This window comes from Tursiops truncatus, chromosome 10 (genome assembly GCF_011762595.2).
Source record: "Tursiops truncatus isolate mTurTru1 chromosome 10, mTurTru1.mat.Y, whole genome shotgun sequence".
Classification (NCBI taxonomy): Eukaryota; Metazoa; Chordata; class Mammalia; order Artiodactyla; family Delphinidae; genus Tursiops; species Tursiops truncatus.
Window position 1 is genome coordinate 101,230,077 of NC_047043.1, and position 17,570 is coordinate 101,247,646.

The following is a 17,570-nucleotide window of genomic DNA, read 5'->3' on the forward strand; positions in this document are numbered from 1 at the left end:
ACGGGACGGTAATCCCTCCGTTCAGGGTTGTGTGAGGATTAAGTAGGAAGACGTCTCTGAGGTTTCCAGCACATTCTGAGCACAGAATGTGCCCAGTAAATCCGTCACGGTCATAGCACCATGACGGGACACCCCTGCCTCAGGGCCTTTGTACCTGCTCATCCCCCAGATCTAGGATCGGACGGCTCCCCTCGTGAGGGAGGGCCTCGCTGACCATCCCCTCCTTCTTGTCACCCTCAGAGCCTGTGTCGCCACCCAGCACGAGCCTGCGTGTGCCTGAAGTCTTCTTGTTTCTTGTCTGCCTCCCCCATTGGACTGGCAGCCCCAGGAGGGCAGGGCCTTGCCGGTCTTGGCCACGGCCATCCCTGACCTGGCACAGTGCCTGGCCCTACGTAGGTGCCTGACGGAAAGAGCGAGAAAGCCGTGTCAGGAGGGGACGCAGCTTGGTGGTCACCAGGGAAGTTAGACGCCGCTTACCACACAGCCCAACATTCCACAGCCAGGTGCTAACCCGAGAGAAATCAAGCTTAGGCCCACACAAAAATTCATCGATGAGTGTTTGTAGCGGCACTGTTCACAGCTGCCCCACGCTGGAAACCCCCCAACTGTCCCGCAGCTGGTGAACATTCACGCAGAAGAATCTACCAGCAGCAAAGGGAACCGCCGTCCAGGCACTGGACGCGGGTGGACCCAGAGGTGTAAATGTGGCCATGTGACACGTGACATTCTAGATGACACGCAACTATAGGGACAGAAAACAGACCGGTGACTGCCGGGAGGGGGGCCACGGGCACATGAAGGATCTGGAGGGGGGCAACTTTTCTGTATTGTGACTGCATGTGTTTTTCAAAACTAACAAAACTGTACATCTGAAAGGGTAATTTTTTCTTTATGCAGCAAACCGTGATTTTTGAAAACAGAGCTGTAGACTTTCAGAGTCTCAGGTCGACTCAGTCCCTACTGCTTTCTGGTCCCAATGGTGAGCTTTGATCCCCCAACCCAGGAAAGCAAAGTGGGGGCAGGCCCCCCGCCTCCTGAGCAGGGCCGCCCCACAAAGACGGGCGGGCAGGGGGTCTGCAGAGGCTCAGCTGCAGAGCCTGGAGAGTTCCAGCAGCTTCCCCCACTCCTTGTTTCCCTCGCTGGTGTTGGTGGGAGTTCATTGTGTTGTGCTCTGTGCAGTTTTCACATGTTTGAACTATTTCCTTAATAAACACGACACATACTAAAATGATTTAAGACAAGAACAGCAGGATTCCCACTGCAGAATCCCACCAGCCTCTCCTGCAGCCCTGGGAGCTGAGAGCCACCGCGGGTGGGCACAGAGGGCGGCCGGGACCAGGAGCCAGGCTGCGCCGGTGTTTCTGGGTGTCGCTCACCCCCTGCCACAGTTCCAAGCTCACTCTGCCCCACAGTCCCCGGGGAGTGGGCGCTGTCTCCCCAGCAGGCAAGGCTCTGGCCGGAACCAGACGGTGCGGGGCTGCCACCCAGGATTGGCTGTGAGGTGGTGAGGACAGTCTTCGAGCATCATTCATTTGTTAAACAATTTTATTGAGATACAATTTACATGCCATAAAGCTCCCCGCTTAAAGTGTACAGTTCAGTGGTTTTAGCATATTTACAAAGTAGTGCAACCATTACCACAATCTAAGTTTAGAACATTGTGTCCCCAAAAAGGGAGCCACAGCCACTAGCAGTCAGTGCCGTCCCACTAGGTCCCCAGCCCCCGGCGACCACAGAGGTACTCTCTACATTATGGATCCACCCATCCTGGACACTTTGGTACGTGGAATTTTACAATCTAGACTTTGCTATCTGGCTTCTTTCACTGAACGTAATGTTTTCAAGGTTCATCCATGTTGAGTCCGTGTCCGTATTTCCTTCCTTTTGTTGGCTAATCACACAGTCCATTGCACGGTAGGCCCACATTTCATTTATCCATTCATCAGTTGATGGGCATTCGGGTCCTCTCCACTTTTTTTTTTTTTTTTTTTTTTTTTTTGCGGTACGCGGACCTCTCACTGCTGTGGCCTCTCCCGCTGCGGAGCACAGGCTCTGGACGCACAGGCTCAGCGGCCGTGGCTCACGGGCCCAGCCGCTCCGCGGCATGTGGGATCTTCCCGGACCGGGGCACGAACCCGTGTCCCCTGCATCGGCAGGCGGACTCTCAACCACTGCGCCACCAGGGAAGCCCCCTCTCCACTTTCTGACTGTCCCAACTCATGCTGCTCTGAACATTTGTGTGCAAGCTTTTGTGTGGATGTATGTTTTCAGTTCTCTTGGGTACAGACCTAGGAGTGGAATTACTGGGTCATATGGTAACTTCATTGCTTAGTTTTTTTTTAACAGCTTTATTGTGATATCACACACACCACACAATTCACTCATGTAAAGTGCATAATTCAATGGCTTCAGTATATTCACAGAGCTGTACATCCGTCACCACGATCGATTTTAGATCATTTGCATCACCCCCCCCCCCCCCACCTCCTGGCCGCCACCCTCCTCCTCTCATCTCCCAGCCCTAGGAAACCAGCCTCCCTTCTGTCTCTGTGGACTTGCCTCTTCTGGGTAGCTCATACACGTGGAGCCATACAACACGGCATCCTCTGAATCTGGCTTTTTCTACTCAGCACAATGTTTTCAAGGTTCATCCATTAGCAAGCATTGGTACTGCATCCCTTTTCATTATTATTATATTATCACTGAATAATATTTCATTTAAATATTCCACGGAATAATATTCCAGGTAGTGTGTGGGTGCGCCCACCACTTTTTATCTGTTCATCAGTTGATAAACATTAGCGTTGTTTCCACTTTTGGGCAATAACTCTGTTTCACTTTTTAGGAAACACCCCAACTGTTCTCCCAGGTGGCTGCCACAGAGCATTTAGTGAGCATCTGCTGTGTGCCCCTTCCATTCACACCACTATCCAGCAAGGCAGGTCCTAACAGCCATTTCATTTTGCTGTGGCACAGAGAGGGTGAGACACTTGCTCCAGGCCTCATTGGGTCCCAGGGCTGCTGAGCGAGGTGAGGTCTGGGAACCAGACACTTGGTTACATGACCACTAGGTGCTGGTGGTCTGTGGAACCTGCAGGAAGGATCTGCATGCTGACACTCCCAGGATAGAGGCCAGCCTATGATTCCCAGACATGGTGGCCAGGGCGGCAACTGTCCCCGCCCTTCTAGGCACCCCCCATCAGGCTGTTCCAAGCCGCCCCAAGGCCCTGGCAAGTGTGCAGGAAACTTTGGTCCAGTCTTGGTCAAAGCAATCAATGAACTAATGAACGAGATGCAGCAGCCACCAGCGGCCGGGGCATTTCAGGGCCCAGGGCCAGGGCAGGAAAGCGAGGTTCTGGGCCCAGCTTCTCGGAGGTGCTGGTCAGGGGACGCCGCCTTGGAGGAGGATCCTGGGGACAGAGGAGCTGCAGGTGCAGAGGGCAGACCTGGGACCCACCAGAGCGCCCCCCAGAGAGGGCCTGCACTGTGCTGGGCTGTCTTGGCTGCCCCAGAGCTGCTGCTCGTCTCAGCTGTCATTCGGCCGGGATAGTGTGGAGGGACCTCCCCGTGCCTGGAGGTATGTAAGCAGAGGCTGGACTTGGAGGATGCGGCAGCAGTGGAGGGGGGGCGGGGGGTGAGCCCGCCCAGCCCCAGGTGGACCGGGCACACAGGCCAGATGAAGTCCCTGCTCTGGAGCACGTGGTGTCGCAGGTGGGCCGGGGAGGAGCGGTCGGGACTCTGGGGGGCGGCCGGCCGCTCAGTCCCGTGGCGATGGTGACCTAGGCCAAGGCCACCAGGCCGTGGAGGAATGCGCCAGCCCCTCTGCTCATAAACCTACTCCCCCAACTCCCCACCGCCCGTGTGCTGGGCGAGGTCATAGGTCATCCAGAGGTGGCTGTCAGGAAAGGCTGGCATAAGGCACGGCGGCCAGCTCCAGGCCGTTCACAGCCCTGGGCTGTGCCGCCCACAGCGGACCAGGCAGGGCAGGCAGGGAGCAGAGGCGGGAAGTGCTGGGTGGTGGGTCTCAGGCTATACCCGGCCGAGAACCCAAGTTCAAATTCTTGGGGATCCTGGAGGCCCTGCCCAGAGCTCACGCAGAACACAACCCCGGAGCACTCAGGGAGTGCAGACAGGATTTCGGAAGACCACCGGTGAGACAGCCGGCACCCCCCGTCCTGTGCTCGGACCGCTGTCCCCGGGGGCAGCAAGTGGTCCCAGCTGTGCTCGCTCAGAGGTTGCACGGGCCGGAAGACCAGCCTATCACCCTCCCTGTGCCTGGGCCGCGGCAGGTGTGGGCCTGCAGAGGGTGGAGGAGGTGATGTGGCCGCACGGTGTGCCCTGCCGGGGACAGGTCTGAGGATGCGACGCTGGCTCCTGGGGACACGGGCGTGGGTGGCCCCTCTGGCCTCCTGGGACTCGGCAGGCCTCTCCGAGGGGCGGCCCTCGGTGGCTGGGCCTGGACAGGCCCCAGGGCTGTCACTTTCTGCATGTGTGCCTGTGCTTGGGGTGCCCTCAGTGAAGGGTGCAGGGTCGCGGGGCCGTGGGGACACCTCCTGGGCTCCAGCGTGTTTCCCTCCAGGGAAGCCCTGTGTGAGTTCCAGGAGGGGCTCCGTTAGCTGTGCCTGGGGGGGAGGCTGGGGCTGAAGGAGGACTCTCCTGCCTCATCTACCGTGGCCGTCCGGGCCTCAGACCACGTGAGGGGGCCGCGAGTCGTAAGCCTCCCCCTCCAAGGGCACAGAGCAGGACAGTGGGAGCGCTCTGAGCGGGGCACCAACACAGAGCCAGGAGCCCGAGGGGGACAGGCTGGGCCCCTCTGGGCCAGTGATGGGCACACAGGGGTCCTGGAGTCTCCAGAGGCTGCCCTCTCCCAGGGAGGCCATGCGCCCAGGCCTGGAGGCCGCCCCATCTCGCGCCACCATCCCCCCCCAGCCCACCTGCCAGGTTGAGCCCTCTTCCCAGCAGGGGCTGCTCTCCTGTGTGCAGTGAGGAAGGAAATTGCAAATTAATCTTTATTTCCATCTTGGAAGAAAACCTTAATTCTCTGCATGGAAATGATCCTCGTCAGACCAGGGAATCAATTATGGGCTTTAATTGCAGTCAGTCCTGGCCAATCAGAGTGGGGCCGACCCCAGGGACCCTCTCTCTCCTCCCCGTCTCTGGGGCCCTCCCCTGGGTGCACTCAGCTCTCGGGGTCCCCCTATCTCTCTCTCTGCTTCTTTCTCCGTCTCTCTGGGCGTCTGTCTCGCTCTTTCTCTGCCGCCGTATGTCTCTGCCTGTGTCTCACTGTCCCTGGCTCTGGCCACTCCCCACAGCACAGGGCTCAGGCAGGCACCCCAGCTCTGACGAGCCCCATGGGACCTCCGCCTGCAACCTCTCTGGCCTCCGAGCTGCAGCTTCAAGGCTGGGGCTGAGGGGCTGAGTTACTGGCTCCTCCCTGCCCCCAGGGTCTTCTCGGGAGTCACCTGCCATCCTACACTCAGGCCTGCAGGTGACCTCAGGCTGGCCGTCCCTGGCCAGGCCGGGGCCCCATGGCTTCGCTGTGTGCGGCAGCTGCCCAGAGGCCCTGGAGAGGCTTCCGGCCCGGGTGGGTGGGAGGCGCCCTGCCCGGAACCGACAGCCTCAGTGTTTCCACCCGCAATGGGGGCACCCCCGGGACTGGGCCTCCTCCCACCACCTTCCGGCCACCGGGAGATGCTTGTCTGTCTTATCAGTGGCGCCCTGTGACTGACAACTGCTCCTTAACAGCAGCCCACCCGGCTGTCCACAGGGTAGGGGCGGCCGTGGCTTGCCTGCATGTCCACACGCACCCAGACCCCCTGGTCCCCGGGCCAGCTCTGCGCCGGGACCTGCCCCACAGGGTTCCCCGTGCTGGGGGGCTGGGGCAGAGGACCAACCCCGCCCTCCTGCCTCAGTTTCCCTCTGCTCCCCTGACCTGCACTCCCACACCCTCCCCAGGGTGGGCCCACTGAGCCCCACCGAGTCAGGCAGGTGACCGGTGAGGGCCTGGGTGGCGGGCGGGCGCGTTTCCCTCGACCCCTGAATACTGAGAAGCGGAGAGATGCTGCCGATTGGGGGCCAGCGTCCCCTGTTGTCTGGGGCCGCATCTGATCGGGGAACAAATTGCTCCATCTCGCCCCGCACCTGTTACACAACAGCCTGCCACACCTGCCTGCCACCCAGAGGCGCCTGGCCCACTTCCGCGGGACCCTGCCCTGGGCTGCGCATCTCAAGCCACGTCCATTGTCCCCGGCTCGCATGTCCTCTCCCGCCCGGGGCCCGCAGCGCACGCCCTGAGTTTTCTTCTCTCCAGCTTGGTCTCACGCACGCCGGTCTCCAGCCCTCACCGCCCCGAGCCCCGGGTCCCGTGTCTCCCAGGGGCTGCGGGGTTGGGCTCGGGAAGCCCAGCGAGCTCGTCAAGGTGTCCCACACCCGTGCCCGCCGCGGGGCTCCCCCTCGCAGCCGACGTGTGACCGCGGGGAGGCTCGCCAGGTGTCCCAGGTCCCCTCCCTCTCGCCGCCTCGTGTGCCTCCCAGTGCCAAGGCAAGAGGCCACGTCGCGTCCCCCTACCCTGGCCTTGGCTACGGACCCTCCTTGCTGGCCACCAGCCTCACGCTCCCTCCCACCGGCCTGTGCCCCCAGCAGGCCCTCCCCACGGGTATCTGTACAGGCCCCTCGTGATAAGGGTGTATGTGGGGTGCTGGTCAGGTTCGGGGTGGTGGTGGTGTTGACAGTCTAGGGACAGGGTAAGGAACTGGCTGAGAGGGGCAGGAACTGGGAGGGCCCAGGATGGGTCAGGACCTGGCTCTGTGGCCCAGCTTTGGAAGCCTTGGGAAATCTGGGCTTCCAAGGGCTGCCTGGAGCTGCAGGGAAGGCCCGGTTCCTACATCCTGCCGGCTCCACCCCCACCTCTCCAGGCCCTCAGGAGGCGCAAGGACAGGCCCCCAGAGACTGCAGAGGGGGTTGAGAGGGTGTGATCATACCTGGGGGGGTGGCAGGCGCCAGGGAGGACCGTGCAGGGAGGAGGGTGGGAGGGGGAGCCAACCGGACGCCACGGGCGCCCTTTGCGGGTGACGAGGCCCACAGACCCCGCGCCGCCCAGCTGCCCCTCCAACCGGCCCCCCTCGGCTGGCGGCACAAGCAAGGTCCGCGCCTCAGGGTGTGGCAGGTGGGAGGAGTGAACTGGGCCTGGAGCCAAGGTCATCTGTGCAGGACGAGCGAGAGATGGACGCGGAGACCCCGAGGCAGAGGCAGAGTGGGCGGGGGCGCCTCCCCCAGCTACGCGGCCCCTCCGAGGGCCCCGGTGGGCCGGGTGAATGCTGCTGTGACAGCAGTGCCCGGACACAGGCGCTGCGCTGGTCACCTGCCTGACTCGGCGGGGCTCGGTGGGCCCACCCTGGGGAGGGGAGCGGAAGCCCCGGCCCGAGCAGGACGGGTGGCACTCAGCAGCTGGGCGCCCGCCCTGTCTGGCGGTGACTGTGCGGGAAGCCTAGAGGCTGAGTCTTGGGGGTGTCCCTCGAGGGGCGAGGTGGGTGGCTGGCCCTCCCCAGGTTGGCCGGGGCTCCCAGTGGGCCTTTATCTAGAGCCCAGCTGTGGCCGTAGGAAGTGGCCGTTCCTCTCTGCTGCACCGTCTCCCCACCGGACCCGGTGATAACAGTGGGGGGTTGAGCAATACCTCGTGGGTGTACGACCTCTGACCTGCTGGCTTGGGTGGGGGTTCCAGGGCTGCCCCCGCCCCGCCGCGTCCAGCACACAGGAGGTGCTTGGTGGATGCCGAATGACCAGCTCTGGGCTTCTTCTGTGCTCTGCCCCTGCCGCCAAGTTCCACACCCTGCGCCGAAGCCCCAGACCTCCCACATGTCCTCTTCCTCCCCCCAGGGCCTCGGGCCTCAGCCTGCTCGGCCTCCCGTTGGCCCATCACCGGCCAACCTTGGAGTCCTCCTCCAGCCCACCAAGTGCCCGCCCCCCGGGAGGCCCTGGGATTCGGCCAGGAGTGTCCAGCGCTGGTCGGAAGTCGGGGCGGGGGCGGGGGGGGGTCTCGAACGCTGGTCGGACACACTCGCCCTGCCTCTGCCCTACAAGGCCCTTCAAGGCCTCTTCTCGGCCCAGCCTCCCTCCACAGCTGCCCCCACTGCCTCCCCGCCCTGCCACAGGCCCTCGGCAGAGGGAACGGTGCTCCCGCAGCAGACCCCGCGAGCCCAGGGTCGGGGTCAACTGCCCCCAGGGAGCACAGCGCCCCATGCCCAGCATCCCTGCCTGGGTGCCGTCCAGCAGTCAGGCCCTGGCACTGGCCGAGCTGCCCAATTAATGGCTCGACTGTGTTATCAGCCAGGCATTAATTACTCTTTTTAATCAGACCTGCCAGTGCGGGGGCCACTGGAGGCCCAGCCAGGGCTGGAGGGAGACCGGGGAGCCGTGACCTTGTCCCTCCTCTCGCAGGCCCCCCAACTCCACACTCCCACCAGAGCCCTCACTCCTGCTGTCCCCTCTGCCGAAGCATCCCCCCCCCCACCTGCTGCCCCAAACTCCTACTCTCTCTTCAAGACCTTGCCCAGGTGGACCCTTAGTGAGAGGCTTCCTCACTCTAGTCATGGCCATGGGGGACAGACATCGCTGAACTTGGAGCTGGGAGGCCATGGCCAGGACTGGCCTCAGCCCCCTCAAAGGAAACCTGGAAATTCTATGCCCCGTGAGGAGACTGGGGAGGCCTGAGGCCTGGATCGCCTGAGGGTGAGCCGGCACTGAGAGGGTCCTGGGACACCTCAAGGAAACTCTGGGTCTGCGGAATGGGCGTGATGAGCCCCACTCCCACCCCACCAGGTCCTGGGGAAGAGGCCCAAGGGACAAACTGGCCCTGGACAAATGTGTGTGCCCACCCTGTGCACACTGGACCTGACACCCACCTCTTCACCAGACACCCAGCCTGACAAAGCCTCCGCAAATGAGACACACACATCCAGAGACCAAGATCCGTGTGCACGCCCAGACACAGACACATGTGCACACACGCCGGCCAGGGTAGGAGGCCTGGGAGAACAGGAGCTGCCCCTTCTCCTGCCCCGGGCCCCCAGGGCTTCCCACTTTATCTGTCAGAAGTATATTAACCCAGAAGCCTGTTTCCATCAGAGTCTCAATTCCAGAGACGTTTCCAGATAAGCCTTATCTCGTTGCTGGTGCATTAGCCCCGCCAGCCAGCCAGCCGGGCCTGCCGATCACCGCCGCCCCTCCTGCCCCAGTCCGTGGCAGGGCGCCTGCCCACGACTTCATGCTGGGGGGCAGGCGGGCGGGGCGGCCCCCACCCCGGCCCTCAGCCCACAGTAGGGCCCCAGGGCGCAGCTGAGGCACTGGGGCGAGGGGGGCCCTGGAGGTGTCCAGAACCAGGGTTCAAATCCCAGCTCCACCTGAGGCAATGGCTGGGCCCCGGGGCTGCCCCACCGGCCACCCCTGCGGGTGGGTGAGCGTATTCTGCGACTTCACGTGCGTGATGATGCCACGGTGGGCTCCGCACGCTGTAGCCCTCTCTTCCACGAAACGTGGAAGGTCTGGGGGTGCCTGGAGCCAAGGGAAGGGGGACACTGCTCCGGAGAGCACCAGGCGCCGGCCCCCACCCTACCTGCCCGCCGTGCTCCCCCTTCAAAGGCTGCGCCCCGCCGACGCAGCTGGGGTGCTCGGGTTTCGACCGATGCCAGACCTGATAGCGTCCCCTCCTGGGCCGCTGGCCACGCGGGCAGTCTCACTGCACCCTGGCAGCCCCTCCCTGTCCCGCGGCTCGGCTGCCCCCTCCTCCCTGGGCCTTAGTTCCCGCGGCCTGAGCCCGCCTGCTTCCCGGGGCTCCGAAGAGTGCTGCCCTCAGGCGAGACGTGGGCACCCTCAGAGGTCCTGGAGAAGTGGCCGACTGGGGGCAGAGCTGGGTCTGGGCTGCCCACACCACCGCTGAGAGGTGCTCAGGCCCCCAGTCTCCCGGTGGGGAGACAACATCTACTGGTCCCCCTCCCACGGCTGCAGAGACACGGAGGCCAGCTGCTGCTCTGACTCTCCTGCTGTACCCAGGGACCCGGGAAGAGTGCCCGAGGGCACAGTGCTGGTCAGTGGGCAGCCAGGATGTGACGCCCAGCAGTGGCTCGGGGCCCCTCTCTCCCAGGGATCTGCCCCCAGAATTAGCACCTGCTCACGGAGGACCCCTCGCCCCGCTGGGTCACGTGACCCCTCACGTGGAGCTAGACAGTGATGTGCTCACGGTCACAGCCTGTGCAGGGCAGGGCAGGGCCACCCCGAGGGGGCCTGGAGGGAGAGGTCACCCTCACAGCCCTCAGTCGGGGAGGACTTGGCCTGGCTGGAGGTCCCAGTGGTGCCCACCTAGCTCCCCACGCACTGAGGACGACGAAGGAAGGTTTCCTCGTCTGAGGGGTGAGTCCCGGGAGCCCTGCCAGCGTCCCCTCCAAAGGGCCGAGTACCCATGGGAGCGGCCAGCCCGGGGCCTGGTACCAGCAGGTGCTCGTGAAGGCCCTTCCTGCTCCCCTTGGACTGGACTGGGCTGGGGGCGGGGCCTCTGCCTGAAGTCCTTGCTGGGAGCCCACCCTGTGACCTACGGTGGCCTCAGCCAGGTGGTACCGCCTCCCTGGTGAGATGGGGTGCAGGGCAGGGGTGGGGCTAAACGAGAGTGGGGCCCGGAGCCTGGCGCATGGTGGGGTGTCGGGGACGGTTCCCAGGGGAGCTTCCTGACGGTGCCGCAGCAGCGCCAGCTGCCCCCGCCCCATTCCCAGCTCCGGGGGGATGGGGGCCAGGCCCGGACTGTCCCTGCCCACCTAGCCCGCAGCTGTCGCCCTGACGGCTGCCTGGCCTGACGTCTGGGACCCTGTGAGGGCTGCCGTGGGGTGGCTGCCACCACTGTTGCCGGCACCCATGCTGGCGCTGGATTAGGCCTGCCCGCTGCCCAGCACGGCCACCACGCACAGGCCCGGCGGGTCCACAGCATCCTTCTCTGCCCGGGGCCCTTGGCTCCAGGGCTTACCAGGCCCAAGTCATCTGATTACGAGCCATCCCTGTTAATATTTTTAATGCCATTGTTGCAAATTAAAGCATAATACACCGATCACCAGGGTAAAAGGGAGGCCTCTGCGTCCACCTGGAGGCCAGATAAAGGGACTCTGGAACATGTGTTCATCCTGCAAATGTCTTTAAAAGCTCTGATACCCCCTCAGCCCGTCAGCTCTGCCACCTCACCCTTTTCTGAGTAGGGCCAGGTCGGGCTGCAGGGTGGGGTGGCTTGAGGCACAGGGGGCAGAGGAGCCAGGGCGGGGCTTGCTGGGCTCGAGAGAGGCCCGGCTGCAGGCACAAGGCCTGGGGACTCCTGGTGTTGGGATGCAGGGCCAAACCCCCCAGCCTGCCTTCTGCCCCGAAGCACTGGCCTGGCACCCGCTGCTCCCAGACACCCCTGGGCGCCCTTCCTGGACTCGGCTGCCCAAGGACTCCCGGACTCTCTCAAGGCCCAGGAGACCCGAGGGGCCACCGAGCCTGACCTAAGGGCCTGACACTTTGTGGACCCCCTCAGCCCAACGGGTCCCTCCCCTAGCCCTGCTCTCGGCAGGAGCCCTGGCAATTCCCGACATCGCCCTTGGGAACAGATCTGGGAGGGTGGGGGGACCCCAGGAAATCACAGAGACCAGCGGAACGGGCGGCACCACGGGGCATTTATTGGCGACTGCCAAGCGCTGGCCGCCAGCCGGGCAGCCTGGGGGACACCGGCCACCAGCTGTGGAGCCGAAGCCCATTCCTGCACGGTGCTGTCCCCTGGCGGGGGGGTGCGGGGGCTCCGGGGAGAGCCTGGAGGTGGAGGCACATGTGGCCCTGTGGCCCCCGGGCCTGGGCAAGGTGCCCTGGGGCGGCCGGCGGGCACTCAGGGAGACTGGACCATGCGCTTGTGGGTGTCGAAGACGTAGCGCTTGAAAGACAAACTGAGAGCCACGTGCTGGACGGGCTCTGGCTGCCCGGCCTCCTCCCCTCGGCCGGCGCGGCCCCGCTTCTTGAGGGTGGGTGTCAAGATCTTCTTGGACTCGGGGCTGAGGCCACCTGCGTGAGGCACAGAGGGAGAGCCTGTCACTCTGCCACCCGCCACCATAGACGGCACGTGTGCTGGCCCAGCTCCATCGTGCCCCACGACTCAGCAACGCCCTACACCCTCTGTGGCGGAGCCGGGACCCCAGTGCCACCTTGGGCTCGCCCCCCTGCCTCCCCAACCAGCATTCCGGGCCCCTCGCCGCACTGGTCCACGCCACCAGCCCGGCTGGCTTGGAGCTCAGCATGGCTCCCACCTGGCTCTCCCGGTCCCCTGCCCGCCCACCCACCCAGCACTCAGGCCCCTGTGGGCCGCCCCGCCCTCGGTGCTCTAAGCGGCCCCGCCGTTCCCGGCACATTCATCCTAAGTCTCAACCCCGAGACTTGGCACTTGAGGCCCCCCCGGGCTCGGCACTCTCCAACAGCCCCTGGAGATGCTCTCCCCGCCCTGCTGTGTGCCCGGGTGGTGACCTCTGCAGACGGCACCACGGTTCTGCCAAAGGACCTCAGTGGATCGGAGGGCGGAGGGAGGGAGAAGTGGGGCGACGGTCCCACTCTCTGGCCAGAGCTCCTGTTGGGGTCCTCCTCCCTGGGCGCTGGCAGACGCTGTCCCCCTAACCCCGGGCGGGGGTGGAGCGGCCCCCACGGCTCACTGGCTCCTTTAGCACCCACGCCTCGGTACAGACCCTCTGTCCACTCCCTCCAGCCGAACGACCGAGCGGAAATCTGCTTCCTGCTGACACCCTAACGCCCACCCGACCCTTCCAGCCCCATCGTCCACTGCTTTCGTGCTTTCCCGGCAGCCTTGAGGAACCCACGGCCGTCCCCGGGCCCCCCTCTGTCTATGCTGTTCCTCCTGCCTGGGACGCCCTTCCCCGCGTCCAACACCAGGCTGCGGTGCCCTTTCTCTGGGGCTTGTCTTTACGAGGCGTCTGCTTGGGGGCAGCACGAGGCAGTCTCTCCGTGGGCTGCCGGCCAGGGTGAGGCTACTTGGTTACCCCGAGCATATGGGCCGAGGCTCTGGCCAGGCCCCAGACTAGCTCTGCACCAGCGGGCACCCCAGAACAAGCCGCTCCCCCTCTGTGAGTCCCACAACCCTGCTGGGAGCAGGCTGGCAGGGCTGGGGTGAGGGTGAGCCTGGATGGACCAGGTGGTGTGCAGACTCCACACCCTAGTGAGGGGCACCAGCCCACACCCGCTCACCAAACGAGGGTCCTGGCAGGCCGCTGTGTCCCCAGAGAGGGCACTCACTTCTAATCCACACACAGAGGCTCCACTGGCCAGGAGACCTAACGGCTGGGCGTCCGGAGCCGGTGGGAAGTTGGGATGGGCACGAGGCGGTGGACCGCCCCCTGCACACCCGGTGCACCTACTGTGCCTTTGCCGTCATGTGAGGGGTGTCCTCCCGGGCCCAGTCTCGCCTGGGCGCTGGCTTGCTCCCAAGAAGAGGGGCCAGCGGAAGCTCACGTCGCGCTTCAGTGCAGGGAGGATCCTGGCCGTCCCGTCCCCCGGGCCCTCCACGCACTTGAGGAGAACGGAGCCCTGAGGAGGGCGGTGCCTCATGTGAGGCCCCACAGTCAGCTGGGAAGAGCCAGGATTTGAACTCTGGTCCACATCTGGTCGCAAATGTGGGCTGCCGCCACCCAGCCCATCGCTCGGGGTGTCCACCCGAAACGGGCTCTGGACAACGGCTCTGCAGAGGAAGCAAGCCCGGAAGAGCACTGGGTATTGCCCTGCAGCTGCTGGATGTTTAGAAAGGTGACCAGGAGGCTGGCTCAAGGGACAACCGCAGAGTCAGCGGGGACGGCCCTGCTCGCTGCATGAGGGACTTGGTCTCCCTCTCCACCGCCCACCTCAAAGCCTGCGTTCCCTGGGGAGGCGGGGCTCTCGGCGGACGGGGCTCCAGGATGCCGGGGCCAAGGGGAGCCTCCCTCCTGCTGGGCAGCCTGGTGTCAGATCGAAGGCCCCACGCCCGCCGCTGGGGTCGGGCGTGGGGCGTGGGAAAGGCCCCGGGGCAGCCCTCAGGCCAGTGCCAGTCCTGCAGGTATGTCTGACTCCCCGGCCTTCCTTCTGCAAGGAGGCGGCTGGCACCAGACCCTGACAAATGCACGGGCAGCCCGTCCCCCTCTGGTGCCAGGAGGTCTGATGGCTGAAGAGGCGCGGGGCTCCCCGGCGTCTGCGCCGGGCTGGGGAGACAGGCGTGGCCCAATCGGCGGTCCATCTCGCCCGCGATGGCTCTCGTTACACAGAGCGCATACCTCGCGCGGCCCAAAGCAGGCAGAGCTGGAAAATCTATCTGGCGCTGGCGAGGACGAGGCCATTTAATTGTTTTTCTGAGATGGCCGCCTTGTTTCCCTCTGCTCCGTTGTGGGGTGGCCTGAATGCCGACCAGCGGAGACCGTCTGCTGGGGCAGCCAGGCTGTGGGGATGCGTGGCGATACCACTGGGGGCCACCTTGTTGTGTGGTGGCCTTTCCCCTCAGCCAAGCGGCAAGTGGTGTGAAGCGAGGGCAGGTCAGGGTGTCGGGTGGTCATTGCCTGAAAACCTTCACAGAATTCTCCAGGCCTGGGAGACGATGGTGGGCCTGCCCGCCAGACTTTGGCCCGAGAAGGGACAGGCAGTAAACGAGGCAGCAAGGTAGGCAGACAGCCACCAGGGCCACCAGGGAAATAACGCCGAGGGCTAGCTTCTCCAGGAAGAACCGGGGCGGGACCGGGGGGACCTGGGGCTGGAGATCAGGGGCCGGCCACATGGAGATGCCGGGTGAGGGTCTGCAGGCAGAGAGCCTGAGCGCCAAGTCCTGGGTGGGGTGGGCATGGTGCTCGAGAACAGAGAGCACATATGGCCACGTGCTGGTGGGGCTGCAGGGCCGCGGCTCTGGGCTAACCGTGTCCACGAGGCACCCCGTGTGCTGGGCCCGTGGGAGCCCAGACAGGGAGGGTCTCAGGTCCTTGCTCGCCCCCAGGGAGGCCGCGGATTCTGCCGCCGCCGTTGCAGCAAGCATCCCTGCTCTGCATCCCTGCCGCCCGGCCCCGCACAGGAGGCCTCCGTGGCGCTGCCCTGGGGGACCACTGTGCTGGTCTTCTCCCTAGTCCCACCCCCAGGGGCGGAGGGGCCGCGCTGAGGCACGTGTGGCTGTCCCGGCTTGGTTCCACCCACGGGACAGAGTCTCTCCTCTTACTTGGCATCCAAGGTCCTGAGTGTCACCCAGCGGGTGCCTCCCTGTATACTCTGCCACATCACGGGCTCCCTGCTCCAGCCAGCAGACATAAAGCAGAGCCTCTGAACCCGCTCCGTTTACCTGGTACACTCTCCCCGGCCCTCTCTGTCTGGCCAACTCCTACTCAGCCACTGCCCCACGGGAAGGCTTCCCTGCCCCTGCCCTGGCTGGCGGGATCACTGCTGGAGCCCCATTTCGCAGGAGTTTTGCTTTGTGTCTGCTCCCCAGCGGCCTGTGTGGGAGTTAGGGCCCAGGCACAGGGCCTGGCCTGCGGGTACAGGGAGGATTTGCTGGACGAAGACGCAGAGAATGAGTGGGGTCTCGAGTGGGTGTGCAGGGCGAGGAAGGGAAACCCACCAGCAGAGCTGTGCCTCCAGGACCAGAAAAACTCGTCTGCATGCCTGCGGCCCAGAAGCTGGGTCTAGAGAGCAGGCCCCCGCCCCACGTGACCTGGAGCCTGGTGGGGTGGGCATGAGGGTAGAGTTGCTGCAGGTTTCAAGTTCACGCTGTCCCCGTGATCCCACGGGGCTCACAGGCATCCCTGCTTTTTCTCCCTAACCCTCAGGATTCTTGGAGCCCAGCGGCCCCGCTCCACCCCCCGACCAGCCCAGACCCCGGGATGTGGTGGGGAGGGCTGGCGTGACCCTGGGGGTGACGCTGCTACCCGTGGCTTCCCTTGGGGACACTCTCCCAGGGCCGGGCTGGCCTTTCTCACCGAGCGCCAGCTCCACACAAAGGCACAATGGGCTGGAGGCTGCTGGGCCCTGGCTGGGGCTCGGGTAATCAAGGAAGAATGCGGGCAGCGCGCTGTTTCCCAAGCCCTGGCCGTGGGTGCCGCCCTGACACGGCCATCAAAGCCGGCAGATTGCCCCCAACTGCTGGCCTCGCTTTCATGCTGGGGCCCGACTGGAAGAGCGGCCTCCACGCTGGTGGGCGGCTTGCACCCTCCAGGGGGAACCGAGCCCTGCAGGCAGCTCGGGGTCACTGGCCCCCGCGGTGGCCCCTCAGAGCTGTGCCAGCTCCCGCCATTCCAGCACGCCCCCTCCCGCAGCAGGCAGCCTTGGAGAGAGCAGAAATGCAGGGCGGGGAGGGAGCCAGGGCACAGGGGGGCCCTTTGGGGGGTCAGCATCCCGGGGATGACGGGTGGCTGAGGGGCACAGAGGGGCACAGCCAGCAGCTGGGCTGGGGGCTGGATGGTCGGGAAGGGCCTTGAATTCAGCCACAGCCGACTCTGGACTGGATGCCCGCCCTGGGGGCAGTGTGGCTGAGGTCCCTCGAACTGGGCCTGGGCTGAGCCTGGCTCCGATGGAGCCGGCACGGCGGAGAGGCCCGAGGAGGACAGGCAGCCTGGTTTTCAGCGACACGCCCAGAGGCGAGTGTGGTACGGGGCAGGCCTAGCGGGTGAGGGAGAGCCGGGCTGGCGACCAGAGCTGGCGCGAGGACTGGCCGCTCGGGCAGAGAAGGACCGGCCGCTCGGGCAGCTGGGGCGCCGGTCTGCTCCCTTCCTGCTGACCCTCCTGAGCTTTGGGGTCTTCTGGGGTGACGGCAGCCTTGGAACCCCTGCCGTGGCTTTGCAGGCCTGGTTTTTCGCGCTCATCCTCGGGAGCCGGGAGCGTGGCTGGCTGGGGGGGGACAGCTGCCTGGTTTTCCCTCCTTTCTCTTCCTGCTATGGATCCCATATGTAAACAGAGATGCAATTTGCTTTAAAAAGATAAGGTGATTAAGTTTTTATCAGACGTGTGCTCCGCTGTCCCCGCAACAAAGGGAATTAGGAGAGGCGGGCGACAGACAGGCCCTTCCTTGGAGCTGGCCCCGTCTGAGGCCTTCAGCGCACACTCCACGGGCTCCACGCGGCCCCTTTGATGGGCGGAGACGAGGCGGTGGGCGCCCGCACCCCCATTTTGATGTCTTAATGTTGCTTAATTCCTCCTTTAATTTATATTAAGCTTCTTAGCAGCAATGATGAATTCTTCAAAAACAAAAAAGGGCCCTTTGCAGAAATCTTTCCCACACCATGTAAATTGAAATTATAAGGCAGCCAAGGCTTTGGAGACTGGGGGTGTGCGGGGAGTGAAAACCACGGCGTTGTGTGGAAGGAAGGATTTTGTTTTAAGGCAAGAAACAAAGCGATTCTGAAATAGGAAATGACTTGGTCTTGAGAATCAGAGGCTCACCTACAGGGTGACGGCCCGGGCACAGGAGCATCCCTTGTCACTTGGAAGGGGTGCAGCTGGTGCGGGGCTGCTGGGGGTTGTGACGAGCCCCATGCCGCCCAGCGTCGGCTCCCACTGCTCCTCGG

At 64.2% G+C, this 17,570-nt stretch overlaps 1 protein-coding gene across 24 annotated transcripts in view; it reads right to left on the minus strand.

Annotated features, from left to right (window-relative positions):
• The window catches only part of EEFSEC (eukaryotic elongation factor, selenocysteine-tRNA specific), a 207,980-nt gene that overhangs the window by 37,901 nt on the left and 152,509 nt on the right, over positions 1 to 17,570 (minus strand). For 4 of the 24 annotated variants that reach the window (XM_033865540.2, XM_033865538.2, XM_033865536.2 and 1 more), the window contains one exon: positions 1,528 to 12,066. The exons of 19 other annotated variants lie outside the window; for them this stretch is intronic. In XM_033865540.2, the coding sequence (XP_033721431.1) occupies positions 11,894 to 12,066 (173 nt within the window). In that variant the 3' untranslated portion in view covers positions 1,528 to 11,893. Of the gene's footprint in view, positions 1 to 1,527; positions 12,067 to 17,570 lie in introns of those variants that run through there. One more of the 24 variants, XM_033865537.2, reaches the window with a different exon arrangement.